Source organism: Lytechinus variegatus, chromosome 13 (assembly GCF_018143015.1).
Source record: "Lytechinus variegatus isolate NC3 chromosome 13, Lvar_3.0, whole genome shotgun sequence".
Lineage (NCBI taxonomy): Eukaryota > Metazoa > Echinodermata > Echinoidea > Temnopleuroida > Toxopneustidae > Lytechinus > Lytechinus variegatus.
In genome coordinates, this window is record NC_054752.1 from 8,794,450 (window position 1) to 8,815,514 (window position 21,065).

The following is a 21,065-nucleotide window of genomic DNA, read 5'->3' on the forward strand; positions in this document are numbered from 1 at the left end:
TGATTAAAAAAAAAATGATTAAAAAATGTGCTTTAAACTCAGATAGATAGGTCTATATAACTATTTAACATCTCTCTTTGCGTTCATATTCTTTGTTTGGTAACAATTCGTCGTCGGTATTTTTTTTTGGGGGCATCGATCAGCACCCCCCCCCCCCCCAGGCATGCACTTCAGGTCCCATAGACCCGATCGACATTCCTCGATCTGTTTACTGTAATGCATTCTTTATACTTTATTCATTCGTAAGGGGGACACAATTAATATCAAATGTCCCTCTATTATTTTTCGCCTTTTATGATGGAGGGAAAAAATGCATCATTCACAAAGAAATAATACATGCATATAGGACTACTTGACCTTACATATTGGGCAAAAACCTCTCTTTTTTTTGCTTGTCAAGAGTTTTTTGTGCTAAAATGACCTTACATTTTGGGTTATATAACTTACTTATTTTATTTATTCATTCTTTTTTTTTTTTTTTGGGGGGGGGCTTGTCAAATTTTCCAGTCCCTGGCCCCCACACCTTTGGTGATAGATTTCCGCCCGTGCATGGTCTTATTTCTTGTCATTGGATCGAGTTTGACATCTCTCATAGAGTTAAAAGATCTCTCACTCAGAGCCAGAGGAGGCGCTACAGGAAGGGGTGCAGTCGCATGCCCCCCCCCCCCCCCGGGTATGATTTTTTCAAGTAATAAAAAGAAGGAAGAATAAAAAAAGGGGATAAACAGTGCTCAGCAATCAATTATTGAAGGTGAAAAGGGTGCTTTAATCTCTTTAATGTGGTATCCCCGCGGTATGTAGTCATATCCATATTTTTCATAAAAACTAACTGTGGTGGGGAGGTTGGTGACGACACAGCGCAAGCTAGCAGGTGTGCTCCCGGTGGCGAGGTTGTAACGATCACGCGCGATCTTCTGCATGTACCTTTTTGACTGTAGATTTTGTTCTGGCCACACAGCCTTTGAGAAATAAAACGTGAGTAAAATCATGACATGACATTGAAATTTTCGAGACTTAAGTCGACCTTCTTTTATTTGACGGTGGATCTAATCACCATGATCACTCATTCTGTTCTATACTCGGGAATAATTCCTGAACTTATTAAGCGGGGCGCCCGTGTTCGCCCTGGCCTGACCTAACCCAGGGAGCTCCCGCCCCCGCAGCGGCCGGGCGGGAGCCCAGGACCTTACCGTGTATAAATTGACCATACTCACGGGACTAGCGTGATTTATGGTCTTAATATTTCTCCAAATGAATTGTGAAAAGAGAAATTATGCACTTACCATGATTGTATGGATGAAGGTCTACATGGTCTAACGAGTGGCAGTTTTCCTGATATCTGGGCACAGACTGGAACCTCAAAAAACGAAAAGTTCTCTCCTACCCCCTTTCGATCGGCCATTTTGTGCAATTCTTAACAAAAATGGCCGATCGAGACGGGGGTAGAACTAGGAGAGAACTTTTCGTTTTTGTCTCACCTGCGAAGCAAAGTGAGACTATAGGCGCCGCTTTTCCGACGGCGGCGGCGGCGGCGGCGTCAACATCAAATCTTAACCTGAGGTTAAGTTTTTGAAATGACGTCATAACTTAGAAAGTATATGGACCTAGTTAATAAAACTTGGCCATAAGGTTAATCAAGTATTACTGAACATCCTATTAGAGTTTCATGTCACATGACCAAGGTCAAAGGTCATTTAGGGTCAATGAACTTAGACCATGTTGGAGGAATCAACTTCGAAATCTTAACCTGAGGTTAAGTTTTTGAAATGTCATCATAACTTAGAAAATATATGGACCTAGTTCATGAAACTTGGACATTAGGTTAATCAAGTATCACTGAACAACCTACATGAGTTTCACGTCACATGACCAAGGTCAAAGGTCATTTAGGGTCAATGAACTTTGGCCGAATTGGGGATATCTGTTGAATTCCCATCATAACTTTGAAAGTTTATGGATCTGATTCATGAAACTTGGACACAATAGTAATCAAGCATCACTGAAAATTTTGTGCAAGTTTCAGGTCTCATGATTAAGGTCAAAGGTCATTTAGGGTCAATGAACTTTTGCCGAATCGGGGGTATCTGTTGAATTACCATCATAACTTTGAAAGTTTATTGGTCTAGTTCATTCAAGTATCACTGAACATCCTGTGCGCGTTTCAGGTCACATGACCAAGGTCAAAGGTCAATGAACTCTGGCCGGATTGGGTGTATCTGTTGAATTACCATCATAACTTTGAAAGTTTATGGATCTGATTCATGAAACTTGTACATAAGAGTAATCAAGTATCACTGAATATCCTGTTCGAGTTTCAGGTCACATGATCAAGGTCGAAGGTCATGTAAGGTCAATGAACTTTGGCCATGTTGGGGTTTTTTGTTGAATAACCATCATATCTCTGTAAGTTTATTGGTCTAGTTCATAAAAAGTGGACATAAGAGTAACCATGTGTCACTGAACATCTTGTGCGAGTTAGAGTAGTATTCAAAGTCAGCACTGCTGCTATATTGAACCGCGTGATGCAGGTGAGACGGCCAGAGGCATTCCACTTGTTTGAGGTTCCAGTCTGTGCCCAGACGTCAGGAAAACTGTCACTCGTTAGACCTTCATCCAACCATACAATATTCATGGTAAGTGCATAATTTCTCTTTTCACAATTCATTTGGAGAAATATTTAGACCATAAATCTGAAATCATGATCATGCTAGTCCTGTGAGTATGGTCAATTAGTTTATTAGGCCTACACAGTAAGGTCCTCATGGTGCCTGGTGGACCGAAAAAGTCCAGGCCCAGGGGCGGTTTTCTGAGGTCATTTTATCTTAAAAATATTTTATTCTATCTTTTAAAATGAAATTGGTATTCTCAGTTGACATTTTATTTCTTAGATCAAATTTAGAATTATTTCTTGTGTAGATCCTCTATAAATTTTATTTTGCGTAGACAGTAGATTTTTATTATTAGGGCCAGGGCTAGGCCTAGGGCCAGTAATGTTTAATACCCCCCCCCCCCGACCCAGTTGTTGACATACAATCAATTTAACAAAGTCATTTGGAAAAATTTACAAGTGAAGTTTCATCATTTTTTAGTACAAAAATATTATTGATAACAAAATAGAAGATGATTTTACAACTAGATCTATTTGAATTCATATTTTTAATGTAACCAAAGCCAAAAAAGGATGGTTTCAAAAATATTAAGTGTCTGGACACCTAGCCCCCAATCATCTTACTGTACGCAACAGAACATTGTGTATCTGGCCATTGCAACACAGATATGTGCTTGTGCCCATGTTACTTTGAAGAAAAAAATAAAACTTAAAAGAGGGTAGGGCCAGGGTGACCAGATTTCTCAAAATGAAAATATGGGACAATTGAAAAATAAAGAACAACAAAGAAGGCTACACAGTGTTAGTCTTGTGAAAAAAATATATAGAATTGGAAGGGAGGGTGAACAAAAGAATGAAGGAGAGTAAGAAAAGACGAAAGAAAATAGGTGAATTGAGAAGAAAGAAAGAAAATATTTATTTTTATTTATTTATTCATGCATGTTCACAATTTACAGCGTAAAAGAATACACAGATAATATATGAATATACGAAACACAAACTTAATGAGCATACACAGGTGTTGCAACATAAGCTAAAAGCTTGACTGGTTGAAGAACCCTTAAACTTGTTTTGCATCCAAGCAAACAAAAATAGAAATGTTAGAATAAGGAAGAAAGGAAAGAAAGAGAAGAATGTAAGAGACTGCCAAGATAAAACAATTAAGTTTCAAATTGTTATGAATATATGGTATAGTAATTCAACAAAGTTAAATTCTTAATCTTCAGTTACAAAGCAAAGAAAGAAAACAAAACAAAATTACTTGCTAGCACTTTACAGATTTCTGTAATTTTGAAAGAAGATTGTGCTTTACAGCCAATTTAAAAGAATGTGAGGTTTTCAAATATTATGTGGAAGAGAATTCCAAACATCTGAACCACAGTGTCTGATTGATTTATGAGCTAATGCGGTGCGCCTCGGAATTACACGGGGGCGACGGGCGATTTCGCCCCCATGACAGCCCAAATCGCCCCTAAAAGTTCTCAAAACCCAATGTTTTCAGGCGACTATATATTTGGAATCGCCCCAATAAAATACCATCGACAATGTAAAAAATACTTCACAAAATTACGCTCTCCGGCGGCAGAGCAAGCGCATCTTTTATATCGCCCTTGCCAGCTTTAAGTTGAAGGGTCGATGCAATATCCGAGCCTTCCGCAACACCGTAAGCTTCGCGATTGTAAATAAACGCGCAATGCAATATGGGATCTTTAACACAGGCTTTTTAGAATTGTTGACGCACTTGCCGCATGGCTTATGTATATGTACGCGTGCATGATTAGACTGCAACTAGACCACATGCATCTTACAGTATATGCACAGAATTGTAAGCGATCAGCTGATGATTGTGACAGCTCTGATTATCGACATCGTCGAGTCGGAATGCGAGATGGATAAGCAGCGAAGCCATATCCTACATGTAATTTATTGTATTTTAAATATCTGGAAAGCCAAAGTCAAGTAACTTTCAATTTACGAGAAGCACAGTTTCAAATTGCCTAGTGCGTCTCTTTTTCAATACCACAGTTGTTCCATACTTCACCATTTGCAATTTCTAATGCATACATTTCCCATTTGGGATATCACAATTCTGTGATATAGTAATTCGAATTGCTCAGGAAATAAATCCCTGTTCACAGCACATAAGATGATGTGCTGTGCGAGTCTTTTATCGTCACAGTCGCTGACTTTGCTTGTCAAAACGGAGCTATAATAATCCAAAATCACTTCGCTTGTAGTTGTGAATTATAGCTTTTTAATTTCTTGAAGAGGGGTAAATATCAGACAATAAATTATCAAGCAAGGCTCAATCTAAAAAACAAAAAAATATGAGGATGCCGTGCGCTTGAGTGTGGTACTTGCATGCTGTTAGCTAGCTAGTTTGAGCCCATGTTCTCTGCCTGAGCTCTGGGTGAGAATTCTATCAGTAATGGCCTAAGTGATGGTGATTTTCTGTTTCAGATAGAGTTTAGATTTCATGTTAATTTTTTAAAACTGTCAAAAAAATTATTATTTCTTCATTGTGATGAATATTTAAGTTATTAATGAATACATTTTCACCAAATTTAGACTCTCCCAGAATGAAAGGCATTTTCTGTGGAGATCTGCCTTTTCAAATAACTTTTGAAAAACTTAAGGTACATGAACCTACAATACATGTACGTAGCCTGTGGCTATGTGCAGGAATTTAAAGGACCGAGTTAGATATTGATTACATTTCTTTAACATAATTTATATGCAATCCAAGTGCACCTCCCAGTCACAATCACACACAAACACCCACACCCGTGATTTTAACCATGAAAAAAATCTTAAATTTGTTTTTCTAAAGTTATTTGATCTGAATTCTCTCTTTCTCCATCTCTCTCTCTTTTATATGTTTATTTTATTCATTAATTTCATTTAGATTTTTTTTTTGGGGGGGTACTGTTAGTTGTTCATTAAAGACGAAAATAAATAAGCCCATGTGTGTGTGGTTGTAAAGGGGATATGGAGTGGGGTGTCAAAACACACTTAAACATTTAAATCTGATTTCTTAAATGTTTGAAATCAAAAAGCCAATAAATTCTTGGGGCGCTCAAATCTGAAGTGTGTGAAGCTGAAGGCGACTCTGGTGGGATCACTGTTGATTATTGTAAGGCCTGTAAGACATTCCCCCAACACCGGGAGCTAAAAAAAAAAATGTTCTGAGCTTTTAGGCGTCACAGTGAGTCTCGGAATGTCAAAAGGTAATTGCTGATGTGCGATAAAAAAAAGTAGCCCCATGAATAAGAAAATAGCCCCAAGATATTCAGTGGTAGCCCCAATGTAAAAAAAAGTAGCCCCTAAAAAAAAATTAATTCCTACCCTTCTTTGCGGGGATTAACCAAATGTATGTTTGATGACTGTCTTGTGCTATATGAATGGACAGTGCTATTAGACTGAAACATTGAAGAAAAAGAGTCAGGCAGCATATTGGCATGAAAACGAAACATAAATATAGGCAGTTTGCAAAAAAATTATATCTTCTACCTTCAAGCACTTCAGTTTTTAATAGAAATAAGGGATTTGGATGATCTCTGTAACCAGACCCAGTGCACATGCGAACTGCATTCTTTTGCAGGAGAAATATATTGGTAGTTGACACTTTAGATGTACAGTAGCTCAAAGAACATTGCAATATAAAATATGTGGCAGTACAAGAGTATTGTATATCATCAATAATATCCTATCATTAACAAATGTTTTTACCCTATATAATACACCAATATTTCTAGAGATTTTGGTAACAATATGAGTGACATGATCACTCCAGTCTAGATTCTGATTAACATACCCACCTAGAAATTGTGTACACTGCCTTTGTTCAATTTCAACTCCATTTACTTTAATGCTTATTTGTTTGTTACCAGTAGATTTCCTCCCCTGAAAATGAACAATATTTGTTTTTCCTAAATTCAGGGATAAAAGGTTACTTCTGAACCATAATGTCAGCTTCGGAAGTTCTGAATTCATTTTGTGCTCTAGAACACTTACATCACGATGTGAAATGAAAACATTAATGCAAAGCAGCTGAAACATCACATATATCATTAATGTAAATGAGAAATAGTAGTGGGCCTAGAATAGACCCCTGTGGGACACCACATGTTAAAGAAGAAATATGAAGGGGAAAATGAAGGAAAAATAAAAGATATTAAGAAATTAGAATAAAAGAGAAAAAAAAGGTTAATTGCTTGCTTGTTCAAAAAATAACTTATTTTAGCTGCGCATCGCAAATGCCGAGTAAAATTTTGATGAAGAAATCGGTATATGATTATTTACTTACCAAAAGGACCTCTTTAGGGTCTAAACATCGGATGTCTTCGCTCAGCTGCGCGTGACTCTGTTCTTGAAAATGAGCCAACAGCACGCATTTCCATTTCAATCGGTCGATATATCCGATGCTTGGGACTCTTGGGAGAGTGCCATATTTGGAAGGGTGTTAAATTTCCCTCTGTTGGGACCCCCCGAATTGCAGTTGTTTTTTGATCAAACATGTACGATCTCGGCGGCCATATTTCGGGCAGAGAATGCTTCCCCCTTCCAAGACTTTTTGGGTCATCGATCTTTTGGAGGCCATAGTTGGCGAGGTTCATAAGAATCTTGGGAAGTCAAAATCATGGATTTTAGTACTGGAATATTTTTTGAGCAGCAACCAGTTCAATAGCACTGCAGATTTGTTAATGTATCTCATGCACCCTGCCAGTGCGGGTCCCTGTAGTTGTTGGGAGGAAGTTGAAGTCATCTTCATCTGATATTTGGGGAATTTACACTACTTAAGTAATAAAGTTGCTACGTGGCACTCAGTATATTGTGCGTGGTGGATACATGTATGTGCCACAGAGGGGACCTCCATTCTGACACTCAAATTTCCATTCCAAAGGCTTATTGAGAAAAAGATCAAAGAAAGCTGTCCATATATTCTTTCGAGATAAATAAGAAAGAAATCCGTTCCCAAGGCAAAGGCTAAACGCTTATTTTTCGTTACGCAGATCCGGCTGCATTGATCCGTTACAATAAGCTGCATTTTGGGTGAAAAGTGGCCCGCAGAGCGCAGTCCAACCATCGCCTCTGGGTGAGCGCACCCGGTGCCCATTCCGCCCGTTCCTTTGGGATCCATACGCGCACACACGCAGGCGAACTGTTCCAAGGACAAACATTTGTAGTTCGGAGGGCCCTCCTTTTTATAATAAGCATGTTCCAAAGCTCTCCCTTTTTTTGTCTTGCCCGCAGCACATACCTACCAGTTTTGTGGTCGAGCACACCCCCCCCTGTATGTCTCATACATGTATGTTTTTTGCAGTCTGTGTATCCCCATGACCCTTTTTCACCACCCATTTCTCATTTTGCTTTCTTTGCTTTACAGGAGAGAGTTGAAATAATTAGTGTGAAGTGGCCTCACCAGAACACAATCTCATCCAATCTGCATAGAACGAGCAAGTGTTGGTTTGCACTCATGCTTGTCTGGAATTTCATGAGGCAAAGATTCACCCTAGGTCCAAGGTTGATCAAGTATCATCTGAGGGAATTTTCATCATCTGTCCCCCTGTATCAAATCAGGTATTTTTGCATTCCTTTTATTATTTCATCATCATTAAAGGACAAGTCCACCCCAACAAAAACTTGATTTAAATAAATAGAGAAAAATTCAACAAGCATAACACTGAAAATTTCATCAAAATCGGATGTAAAATAAGAAAGTTATGGCATTTAAAAGTTTCGCTTATTTTCAACAAAATAGTTATATGAACGAGTCAGTTACATCCGAATGAGAGAGTCGATGACATCACTATTTCTTTTGTATTTTTATTATATGAAATATATGAAATATTTCGATTTTCTCGTCATTGTCATGTGAAATGAAGTTTCATTCCTCCCAGAACACGTGGAATTCCATTATTTTAACATTTTGTGCTTCAGGCAAGGAGGTCCTAATCGTCAAATTCATAAAAATTGAAATATTGTATAATTCAAACAATAAAAAACAAAAGAAATAGTGGGTGACATCATCGACTCTCTCATTTGGATGTAACTGGCTCGTTCATATAACTATTTTGTTGAAAATAAGCGAAACTTTGAAATGTCATAACTTTCTTATTTTACATCCGATTTTGATGAAATTTTCAGCATTGTGCTTGTCTGATTTTTCTCTATTGATTCAAATCAACATTTTTCTGAGGTGGACTTGACCTTTAAAGAAAAGGTATGACATCTGTTCATTTCGTCTGCCAGCAGATGATATAATTGTCAGAATGTCTGGCACCATCATGGCTAATCCAACTGGGTCTATTATAAATTTTGGCTAATTACCATTTCAGTTAAATCCGATGGGCAGGTGGTCTATATGTTGCAATTCTCCATATTATAACTTGGTTCCATAAATAGTTCATTTAATCATACGGGCTAAGTGATGTTCGACCAAGTGAATGGGTATAGCTGAAACCCTATTTAAAGTAGGAGTGGGCTATACATGGGTCAAAAATAACTTTTTTTAATTCCTTGTAATGTATCTCAACATGAAATGACAATATTTTTTTTCTCTGGTCCGAGAAAAAAGTGTGCCGGGCCAAAATCTAAAATGGCCTCCAAAACCCCCACAGTTTTGGCCACAACTTCTTTATTTTATGGTCGTTTTCTTTGGTTTTGGTGTCTATTCATATGTGTATGGGGGCAGGCAATTTGTTTTTCATATGATTAGTACTTTTAAACCATTATTTGTAGAGTTAAGAGGTAATTATACCTAAATTTTCTAATTTTTATAGCCTTTTCAGCAAAAAGGAGGTTTTATTGTGCTGGGGTTCTTGGATATTGGATGGTACAAGGTCAACAATAGGAAGCAATAGGAAACCTACATTTGGCTGAAAAAAAGGCTATAAAAATTGGGAAATTGGCACACTTTTTTCTCGGACCCAAGACAAAAAATATTGTCATTTCATGTTGAGATAAGGTAAAAGGAACACAAAAAACTGTTTCCACAGTAAAACCAAAAATCACCCATTTATAGCCCACTCCTATTTAAAGAAAATTTGGCAAAAAGGGCACTTACACTAAATGGTAAATGTTTGTAGAATACTTATTCGTAAACAAACTAGGATTAGACCATGAGGAATGAGATCAAACACACTGTAGACTAACTGGGTATAGACGAATTGTACCAGTTGATACTGTACCAATCTGAATTTTACACAATTTTTAAGGGGAAGTCTGGCAACAAGTTGGTTTTTAATAAAAGCTGACAAATTTAAGAAATGTTACAGTTCGACACTAAAATATGAAAGAATTAATTGAGGTACGATTTTATTTTTTTTATTTTTTATTTTTTTATTTTACAATTTATACGATTTTGGATGTTACAATTTATATGAGAGTAGCAGCCCCATAAGTCATGTGATATACATTGCATGAATTCCTGTTTTTAAATGAATCATGGTAATGGAAAAAGATGATTAAAGAAAGTAATTGAGCGCAACCCTGATCATAGGAGCTTTCTTCAGGGCCCTGTCACAAAGAGTTGCGATTGATCCGATCAATCACAACTATGGACGGCCAGCGATGTCATCATCTATTATACATGTTTGTTCTAAATATTTTATATTTATATGATACTATTCATGCATTCATTGTTTTCTTGAAAATTCAGTGTGCCTCTTTTTGTTTACAAAGGACATTGTGCAAATTTCCTGTAGAAAAAATTATGACACTGATGGATTTCCATAGAGTTACGATTGATTGGATTAATCGTAACTTTTTGTAAGATGGGCCCCCATGTGGAATGCGCTGGTCAAATAGTTTTTTAATTGTGACATGCTTTACCTGATTAGTTAAATGGTTACCTTTAGTAGTACATGTATATGTGTAATGGTCATTTATTTTGGGAATGGGAATTTTGTGTAAGCAGGTCCTGTATTGCTTTTATTGCAATTTAGATACAACTGTAGTCTACCTTAAATTAAATTTGAAATATTCTTTTTTTTGTTTATGTTAAGGCGAATTAAAAAGCTGCATTCAACGGAATTGCTCAAAAGAAGTTCCCAGTATCAAGAGTCAAATACAGGTGAGTAATTGTCAGTAGTCTAGATAAAGGCATTAGCATCTTTGAGAATAGATCCCCAACAAAGGTCATCAAAAAAAAATACATAAGAAATTGCAAGAAAACACTATAATACATAAATTATCTAAGACCTACATGTAGCTAAGAACATGACAAAGAGTTAAAATTCCAAAAAATTTGGCATTTCAATCCATATTTATGGAGTGAGAGCAAAAAGTATGATTTTGTATGCTAATTACGCATAAATTACCTTTATTATTAGTAGTAGTATTATTTCTATTTATTTGGCAAATAATACAAAAGTACATTTCAGTATAAAAAATACAAAATAAGAAAGATCAACCATTGGAACGCCAGGGACAGCTAAACAATAATAAAGTACTCGTAATATAAAGGGTTGTGGCATGCGACAGGAGTGATCGAAAACAATATGTGATAAAGATAACATAAAACTATATGGACGAATTATGGGTAAAGATAAGTGATAACCATACCCCTTCTACAGTTAAGAACTCAAATTTAAATTTAAGAGGGATATAGAAACCAAAAAGTTGAAACATTCTTTAGAAAACCCAAAAGAAATAAACAATGCGTATTCATCTAATAAATTTATAATTACAAGTAAATGAAAATGAGTGGAAATGATGGGGGGAGGGGGGAGAAGAAAACTAAAGGTGACAAAGAGAGAGAAAAGGAGGTAGGGGGAGAGAGATGGAGAGAGAGGGGTGGGAAAGGAAAAGATGAAGTGACACAGACAAAGGAATTGTAAACACACCCAAAATGGTATAATGATACTCAAAATCAGACTTATTAAAACTTTCTAAGGGCTTAAACACTAAACAACTCATTTAAATCGGGCACTGGTGGAGGTAAACGCTACAAGCCATCTCAAATAAGGAATTCTCGACCACCCCTGACGCAAGGACTCTGGGAGCTCATCCCAATAACGAAAATGCATTGATTGCCGGACCATTCAACCGCTGAGTCCGCGCACAGAGGTTGGCGAACCTGATCTTGAGTTCAGTGAGTATTTACCAAAATGGCACGCCCAACAGTAGTACATTCAATTACACAGAACAATGACTTCACAACATAAGAGATAAGGCAATATTTACAGCGAGAATGTAGACATTGCCAATTTAAGAGCTGTATTCTGTCATCATAGCAAACTTGTAAGCTTGACACGGTATTGATTCAATTTTATTTATCAGAAGTTGTCCGTGCAAATGCCAGACTGGCTGACCCTTATTCTAGTGTCGGGACTATGAAGGATTTATAGATAGGAAATATTGTGTGGGGTGCTAGTGATTTGGTAGCTGAAAAAAACAAAGCCTAGCATACGATTTGCTTTACGATATATGTATGCGACGTGGTTATGCCATGTCAGCTTATTTTTCAAAACAATACCTAGATATTTAAATTCAGACACTGGTTGGATTAAAGATTATAGTATCGTTAAGGCCATAATTGGGAATTCCGGGATGCCTAGCGCATGTAATGGGCATTACCATTGTTTTCTTTTTTTCGTTTATTCAGATTTTATTATTGATAAATAGCAATTTCCATTTTCCATATTTCTATATTTTATTATTAATAGCAATTTTCATTTTCTACATAAGTTTAAAAACAATGTAATAGGCAACGTGACAGCCAATTTTCAGTGCATTCCCCCCCCTTTCCCCCGGCCATATGACCTCCCAAAATACCCCAGCCTACAATGTATTAAAAACAATGTATGTAAACAAACCAGCTAACTAGGTTGCACTGTACAAGTGTGCATAATGATATCGGATTCAGATCAATGAACAGGACAGAATAAATTGATTCAGGTAGATGCTGGACCGTTGGAGCCATCATCACCGAAAAGGCAAAAAGACATCACCAATAAAACTTCTACACTGAACTTTCTTGAATTCTAAGATCTGCAGGCTTAATAGAAAATTCATGCCCAATAGACTGTTTCAGTAATACAAACCTAAGCAGTGGCATGCCACTTAGTAGAGGTACAGACAATAATTTTGCTTATTTAAGTTGAATAGCATTTTGTCATTCATGAGAAAAAAAGGCTCTCTAGTCTATACTACATGTTAGTACTGTACATGTACAGTTCCACAGTCATGTACCGGTATATAAATATGTATTTATTTATTTCAAATATTCAAAAGAAGGGTAGCCCTATCAGTAGCAAGCTGGTTTTCGTTGGGGCCCTTCGTAAACAAACACAAATATAAAACATAGTGACACACTCAAATATAAACAAAGAATAGAGCATAAATACTAATATTGAAAAACAATGAAATAATCATAATTAACTATGGAAAATAACAAAATAAATAAAATACTATACTGTACAAATAATGCCTAAAAATAAACAAAAATATATATACACATGAACAAGATATACAAAAAGATGTACAAAATAAGGAGAAAGAATAGAATAGATTCCACCATTAGTCCCTATTACATATCAAATGTTTTTTTCCCATTTTGCCATTCCCGTTTAAACTGTTTTATGTCTTCTATGAATTGGAGGTGTTCAGGTAATTAATTTTAATGCAATGGGCCTGTGATAACAAATGATTTCTGGTAAAAGGTTGTACAAGCATATGGCACCCTGATTTTGTCTATTTGTGCTCCTAGTTCTTCGAAAGGATACTTCTATAAATAAACTTGCCGCAAAGCACCTGAGGAGCAGCTTCGTGTAAACATTTTTATTAAGCAAGATGCTCTAAAAAAGACATTGCATATTCTTGGCCAAGATAATATTTTGAAAATTTGCGCAGATGGAGTTTCCCAAGAGAAATTAGACACCAAAGTATGCTGCCCTCTTAATGTAATCTCTCTAACTTACTGTGATTAATTTCCAATCTTCCCGACCAGACGGTACAGCAATACATTGTATGAAGCACTACAAAAGCCAAATACAACTTTTTCAATTGTACTTTATGAAAATACTGTTTACAGCGTCAAATAATTCCGAGTTTTGTTTCACAATTAAATCTATACTCTCAACATGTTTTCTAAAGTCGAGAATGTTATCTATAACTCCTAAACATTTATACATGTTCCAATTGACATCCATTTAACACTATCGATAGCATATTGCTGTCTAGCGATCTTAACTTTTGTTTTGATCCTAGTAGCTTCTGCTACACTAAAAAGCTTCTTGTGCGGAGTACATGTACGTTGTGGTGCATAGCATTACCAAAAAAATTATTCACAAGTCATACTGTGTATGGATGTTTCTACTCATACTGTACATTCACCCCTGAATATGTGATGTATTTATATCTTCATTTTAGGAAAGAAAATGTCAGCTGAGGAGGGGACGCCAGTGGCGAAAGATGAAGGAAAAGCTGACAAGCGACCACAATTTGGGAACAGATATCTTGAAAATCCTGACAATGTTTTTCAGCATAATGCATGGTAAGCTGTTTTCATTCAGAAGTTCCAGAATGTATGAATTAAAGTCAAACCTCTCAGATACAAACTTTACCCCACCCCTTTGTGCCAAATAATAGACCCCCCCAAAAATAGCCTATGGTAAAGGAACTGACATTATGTACGTGCAAGAGGTTGAACTTGAGGAAGGGGTTTTTGTCTCACCTGCGAAGCAAAGTGAGACTATAGGCGCCGCTTTTCCGACGGCGGCGGCGACGGCGGCGGCGGCGACGGCGGCGGCGACGGCGGGCGGCGGCGGCGTCAACATCAAATCTTAACCTGAGGTTAAGTTTTTGAAATGACATCATAACTTAGAAAGTATATGGACCTAGTTCATGAAACTTGGCCATAAGGTTAATCAAGTATTACTGAACATCCTATTAGAGTTTCATGTCACATGATTAAGGTCAAAGGTCATTTAGGGTCAATGAACTTAGACCATGTTGGAGGAATCAACATCGAAATCTTAACCTGTGGTTAAGTTTTTGAAATGTCATCATAACTTAGAAAATATATGGACCTAGTTCATGAAACTTGGACATAAGGTTAATCAAGTATCACTGAACATCCTGCATGAGTTTCACGTCACATGACCAAGGTCAAAGGTCATTTAGGGTCAATGAACTTTGGCCGAATTGGAGATATCTGTTGAATTCCCATCATAACTTTGAAAATTTATGGATCTGATTCATGAAACTTGGACATAATAGTAATCAAGCATCACTGAAAATTTTGTGCAAGTTTCAGGTCTCATGATTAAGGTCAAAGGTCATTAGGGTCAATGAACTTTGGCCGAATCGGGGGTATCTGTTGAATTACCATCATAACTTTGGAAGTTTATTGGGCTAGTTCATTAAACTTGGGCATTAGAGTAATCAAGTATCACTGAACATCCTGTGCACATTTCAGGTCACATGACCAAGGTCAAAGGTCAATGAACTTTGGCCGAATTGGGTGTATCTGTTGAATTACCATCATAACTTTGAAAGTTTATGGATCTGATTCATGAAACTTGTACATAAGAGTAATCAAGTATCACTGAATATCCTGTTTGAGTTTCAGGTCACATGATCATGGTCAAAGGTCATGTAAGGTCAATGAACTTTGGCCATGTTGGGGTTTTTTGGTGAATAACCATCATATCTCTGTAAGTTTATTGGTCTAGTTCATAAAAAGTGGACATAAGAGTAACCATATATCACTGAACATCTTGTGCGAGTTAGAGTAGTATTCAAAGTCAGCACTGCTGCTATATTGAACCGCGTGATGCAGGTGAGACGGCCAGAGGCATTCCACTTGTTCTCATCTATGTTTGTCAACCATTTGAAAATCCTCCCCTCCATTTGTTTGTTTGGTGGATGTACCTGTTCACATGATCTGAGATAGGTACATTATTTTTTAGCCATAGGGGCAGAACCAGGATTTACCTAGGAGGGGGGTCAGAGGGGGTCAGATTATCACCCCTCAAGGAAATATCTGTTCTTTTGAAAATTGTTGACAAGCAAAAGAATAGTAATAATAATAATTATTGGTCAGGGTGGGGGCTAGGCCCACTTGTCTCCCCTACATACATGCATGTTGACCCCCCCCCACAGACCACATTCTTCGCTAATTTGCTTTTAATTCCTCTCTCACCAATCTCTTTCCTCCATCTCTGTTACGGCAGGGACAATGTGTCTTGGGATCCAGAGCAGCTTGAAGCAGCCAAGAAGAAAGTAGATGAGAACTCTAGTCAGCCGGTTGACCAAGAGAAAAGAGGTACAGTTATCAGAAAGGGGTCCCAAGTGTACATGGATAGCTGCTAGACCTGAGCACCAGTCACTTTGTGGCTTTTTTGTTATTGGTCTAGGAATAGCACACCTCGAGTGACGCAGCATGGTAGATAACAGTGCAATACAAGTGACTGTGTCTCAGCATGGTTGATGAAAGTGCAATACAAGTGACCGTATCATTATTGACAGTCTTGGTAATATTTCTAATTAGAATTCTTTACCAATATAGCATCTAATCTTAAATAGTGATAGCCTGTAATCCAGGCAGAGGCTACGGTTTTCATCTTTGCTTTTACGAGTCTGATGCTGATACGCGAAATGCTGGCAATATGTCTGATGCAGAAGACTATGCAGTATGCACAGTGGCAACCACTACCTATACACTCTGGTCGTGCGCTAGTTCTTGTTTTTTTTTGTGTGTTTGTCTGGCCAGTGGCACTTTTCCATTACTTAAAACCCACAGCAAATTCTAGTCTATGGAAAAAAATTAGCAAGAGCTAACGCAAGACAGGAGTGTATTAGCGCTGTGCATAGTCTTCTGCAATGTATTGCTGACATTTCAGCTAACAGCATTGAACTCGTAAAGGCATTCACAGTCTCTCCTTAGATCATAGACTAAGGAAATGCTAAGTTGAGACTTCCAGTCATCAAACTTGATTGTCTTTGTCAGAACCAGGGGCACCAAAATAAAATGAATAAAAAGTCTTAACTTTAATGGTTTATTCTAATAAATTTAACTATGATTGTGATTAATGAACCATTTGACAAATCAACTTAAACCGTGGGTTATAATAGTTTGGATATTGCAGTGTATTTTTTTTCCTAGTATGATGTCTTTGCTTCACCTTCGTGTGAACCCTAATTTCTTTTCTTGTGTTTTGTCCACATGATTTAGAATTGTATGAAGCTGAAGCAGACAGATACTGGAATGAGTTCTACTCTCAACATCAAAACAAGTTCTTCAAAGACAGGCACTGGCTCTTCACAGAGTTCCCAGAACTATCTTCCGACAGTGTCCAAGTATCTGGGAAAGAGACCAGCTCTATAGGTGGTATATCTCAAGGAACTACTGAGGCTGTTCCTCAAGATGGAAAGGCTCAGAGAACAGTGGAGTCAGATCAACAAAACACCCTTCCCCTGAACACCTCAGAAGGAGCAAGAAAAGAGGATTGTGGACAAAGTTCTGCATCATCAAGAACCTGTCCTGGTGAAGCAAAGGCTGATGAATCCCTTGATGATAATGTTGACTTCCCAGGAAAGTCTGCCTCTAAAAGGATTCTCGAAGTCGGCTGTGGAGTTGGTAACACCATCTTCCCAATCCTGCAGACAAACGCGGACCCCAGTTTATTTGTCTATGGTTGCGACTTCTCTTCTGTGGCCGTCGATATTGTCCGCCAGCACGCAGAGTACAACTCATCCCGGTGCCATGCCTTTGTTTGCGACATCAGTGATCCTGCATCCAAGTTTCCATTCCCTGATAATAGCCTAGACCTCATCGTCCTGATCTTTGTGATGTCTGCTATCAACCCTGAGAGATTCCTATCAACGATCCAAACCCTCACTAGACTCCTCAAGCCTGGTGGTCGGATTCTCTTCAGAGACTACGGTCGCTACGACATGGCTCAGCTACGCTTCAAGAAGGGCAGGTGCCTGTCTGACAACTTTTACGTGCGTGGGGACGGGACACGGGTCTACTTCTTCACACAGGATGAACTGCAGGAATTGTTCTCATCGGCTGGTCTGATAGAAGAACAGAATATAATTGATAGAAGGTTGCAAGTCAATAGGGGAAGACAATTAACAATGTATCGTGTTTGGATCCAGTGCAAATATAGAAAACCATGACACGATTTCTTTATTACTGAGGATGTTACATGTGTCTTCTCCTCCTTGTTGCTTACAGTAGATACTGAACGAGTCAACCTTCCATAAGTCCAATGGTCACCTAACTCATTTGGGACCAGAATATGCAAAATATGTCCTTTGTTTACATCTAAGTTGAATATGCCTAAGTCAAACAGATTCTGAGACCCCTAGAGATTCAACTTAGGCACTTGGGCTTAATGGTTGGACACATTGACACTTGGTAGTTTGGATTTTTTTTAAAATAAAGTAAATGACCAAGAAAGGTTGCAAGTAATATAGAATAAATATTTTTGAAAATCCTAATTCTTATGTACTCTTGTTGATCGGTTATTTATCATATTGTTCTGCCTTTATTTAAAGGCAAAGTCCACTTGAATGAAAAGTTGAATCAGGGGAATTTTTTAAAGGAAAAAGTCAAACAAGCATAATGGTGAAAATTCCATCTACCGTAAACCAGATGAATGTATAATAAAGGAGTTGGCATTTAAAGTTTTGCTTAATTTCACATAATTCTTGGATGCAAATTTTGTTCAATACACATATGAGCAAACTGATGTCGCCCACTCAATATCTCTATCATAATAATCATTTTTCCCCTCGTTATAAAGTGAAAAGGTTTTATTCCTCCCTGAATATCTATAATTCAATAGCTATATTGAGAAATCTGCAAAAATATGGTCTATTCTACAATGCATATCATAAAATAAAGAGTTTGGTTGCAAAAGGGACTTTGGACCATTCTGAGAAAAATCATGTTTTTTTAATTCTCCCATATTGCTATATTCTTATGAGACACTAAATTTTCACGATACCCTACCATGTGAACATAGAATTGGGTATAAAAGAAATCTGTCTTTTAAAAAAAAATCTTTGTGGATCTAACCCCTTTTCCAACCAAACTGAAATGGATCTATCACCTTTTGAAGAAGGGGTGATTTTTCTTTACCATTTTTGTTCACTTTTGAATTGGGAAATTCACCTTGGTATCATCATATAGAGCTACTAAGTCAATACATTGAGACAACAAAATCAAATTTGATGAAAAATAGATCTAACCCCCTTTGCAACTGAGCTCTTCAAAATACAAAAGAAATAGTGTTAATCATTTTGGACATTTTTTATAAATGATTTCAAAATTTCATTTTGATTAACAATACAAACTAATGACAGACAGTAAATACAAGTATGAGACGACACACTCAACATACCATGCATACATTTCTTTTCTTTATTACATATGTTACAACAAAAAAAAGGTTTCACATACATATCGGATATCATCACATTATGTACTTGCAGAATTCTCCAAACATTGTTTATCTAATAAGCTATGATACAAAAGTCCATAATGGGTAACATCCAGCATAAGGAAAGATCACTAACACTTGATCCTCTTCATAACCACATATTAATAATCTAGAACACTGTGTTCTGATAAGAATACCAAACGATACTCGTGGCATGTCTTTCATGTACAATAACCAAATAAATTCATGTTAATGTAAACAGATATTGGTGTACCATTGTCCTATGTGGAATGAAAGCACACCATATTGACAAAGATCCATATATCCTTAAATCTATTTAAAAAACATTAAAACTACGTTTTAAAGGAGAATTCAAGATGAGTATCATAATTGTATGCTTACTTTGCAACTAGATGATTACATCCCTGTAAACTATTACCCATTTAATCTTTTTGCAAATATTAAAGTGGGATGGAAAAAGAATGTTTGTAGCACAGAAATAGAAGACTGGTAGCGCAAAGTGCAATAACATTATAAATTCATGACAATTTTGGGATGTATAGTTTAGTTTACAACTATATGTATAAATTCCCTGTAAACTATTGAGCTCCATCATGTGTATATATAGGAGGGGAAGAAAGGAAAAAAATGTCCATAGCACATTAATAGTAGACAGGTATACCAAATTGTATTACAAATACAAATTCATAAAATATGTGAATTTCACTTATTCTGAATTATTTTCTGAATCCATTTCCTAAAATGAAAAAAAATTACATACAGGAAAATTCATGTACCTTAATCACAAAAGATCTGAAGTAAATTAGCATGAGGACAAAATACTGATATGAGTTTGACAAATAGAATTCATACCATGGTAAAGAAACTTTCTAAATTTCTATATCCTAATTTCAATATTCAATTGATTGAAAAAAAATACATTAGTGACCTTCAGTTCAATTTGATGTAGATAATGATAAAGTACTTAATTTGTACTATGCATTGGTTTATGACACTCTGTGGCTTTGATTCGTGCACACAAACGGGAGTGCAAACTTGAAATATGTTTAAAATCGAGTGATATCTTTTCTAAGCAATGATTATGAAAATATGTCTCCTTTGCCAATCAAATCCAGGTACATATTTTTTTCATTTACTATTTTCATACCATTATCATTAATACCATTCAATGAGCAAATTAAATGGTTAACATTTATTTATACATTTTACTTATCCATTCCTATAAGAGTTGGATAACTTGAATACATTGAATATTTTCTCACGAAGCACATGTTACATTTTCAGGTAACATTTGCAAATTAAACCAATTATGCATGAAACAAGGAAAGATGAATCCAATCCTCCTTCTACATGTATATATATGATATATATGAATTCAATCATTTTCTAAAAAATAAAAATCTTATGAATTGTTCATAGTACCGACAACTTACTTGGAAGCCATTTTTGTTTAGTGCATCTGTGCATGTGCATTATTTGTTTTATGTTTTTTGCATTTCATCTACACCTAACTACTGCTTGATTCCCTGTAAACAGAATATTTACACTATCTACTATGAATACTCTTAAAAAAAAAAAACTATAATACTACAAAGCAACACACCCAAGGTCTTGAGTAAAAAAAAAATAGTGACATTCAGAGAAATGTTGACATGAATTAAATTTTTTTTTTTTTCAATCTGATTGGTGAAAGTTCCTATCCAAATACATTATTCATGAAATAGTGTCAAGGGAACAGGCGCAGATTGAGCCAGATCAGACACAATACTTTTGAGAGCCTGATTATTATGCAAAAGCAATATGGCCCCGGAAATGGTATAGCGTCCAAGCCAGCTGAATCTGCGCCTGCGAATGAGACCAAAGCCGTTGACTTTCAATCTGTGCTTCATGGTAGAGTTGATAAATAATGCTTCAGTTGATAGTACAGTACAAAATCTGTTAAACACAGGGAGGATAAGTGCCCCCACCCTTTTCACCGACAACCAAGTCAATAATAGCAAAATATATGAACAGATCGTTTGACTAGGTAAAATACCTTT

General features: G+C 36.6%; 1 protein-coding gene across 1 annotated transcript; it reads left to right on the forward strand.

Moving 5' to 3' along the window:
* The first annotated feature begins 872 nt into the window (after nucleotides 1-872).
* LOC121426961 (tRNA N(3)-methylcytidine methyltransferase METTL2-like) lies at nucleotides 873-17,799 on the forward strand. Its single transcript, XM_041623377.1, has 6 exons — nucleotides 873-975; nucleotides 7,995-8,188; nucleotides 10,615-10,682; nucleotides 13,982-14,105; nucleotides 15,787-15,878; nucleotides 16,788-17,799. The coding sequence occupies exons 2-6, from the start codon at nucleotides 8,085-8,087 to the stop codon at nucleotides 17,735-17,737; spliced, it is 1,338 nt and encodes a 445-aa protein (XP_041479311.1). The 5' UTR covers nucleotides 873-975; nucleotides 7,995-8,084; the 3' UTR covers nucleotides 17,738-17,799.
* The last annotated feature ends 3,266 nt before the right edge of the window (nucleotides 17,800-21,065 follow it).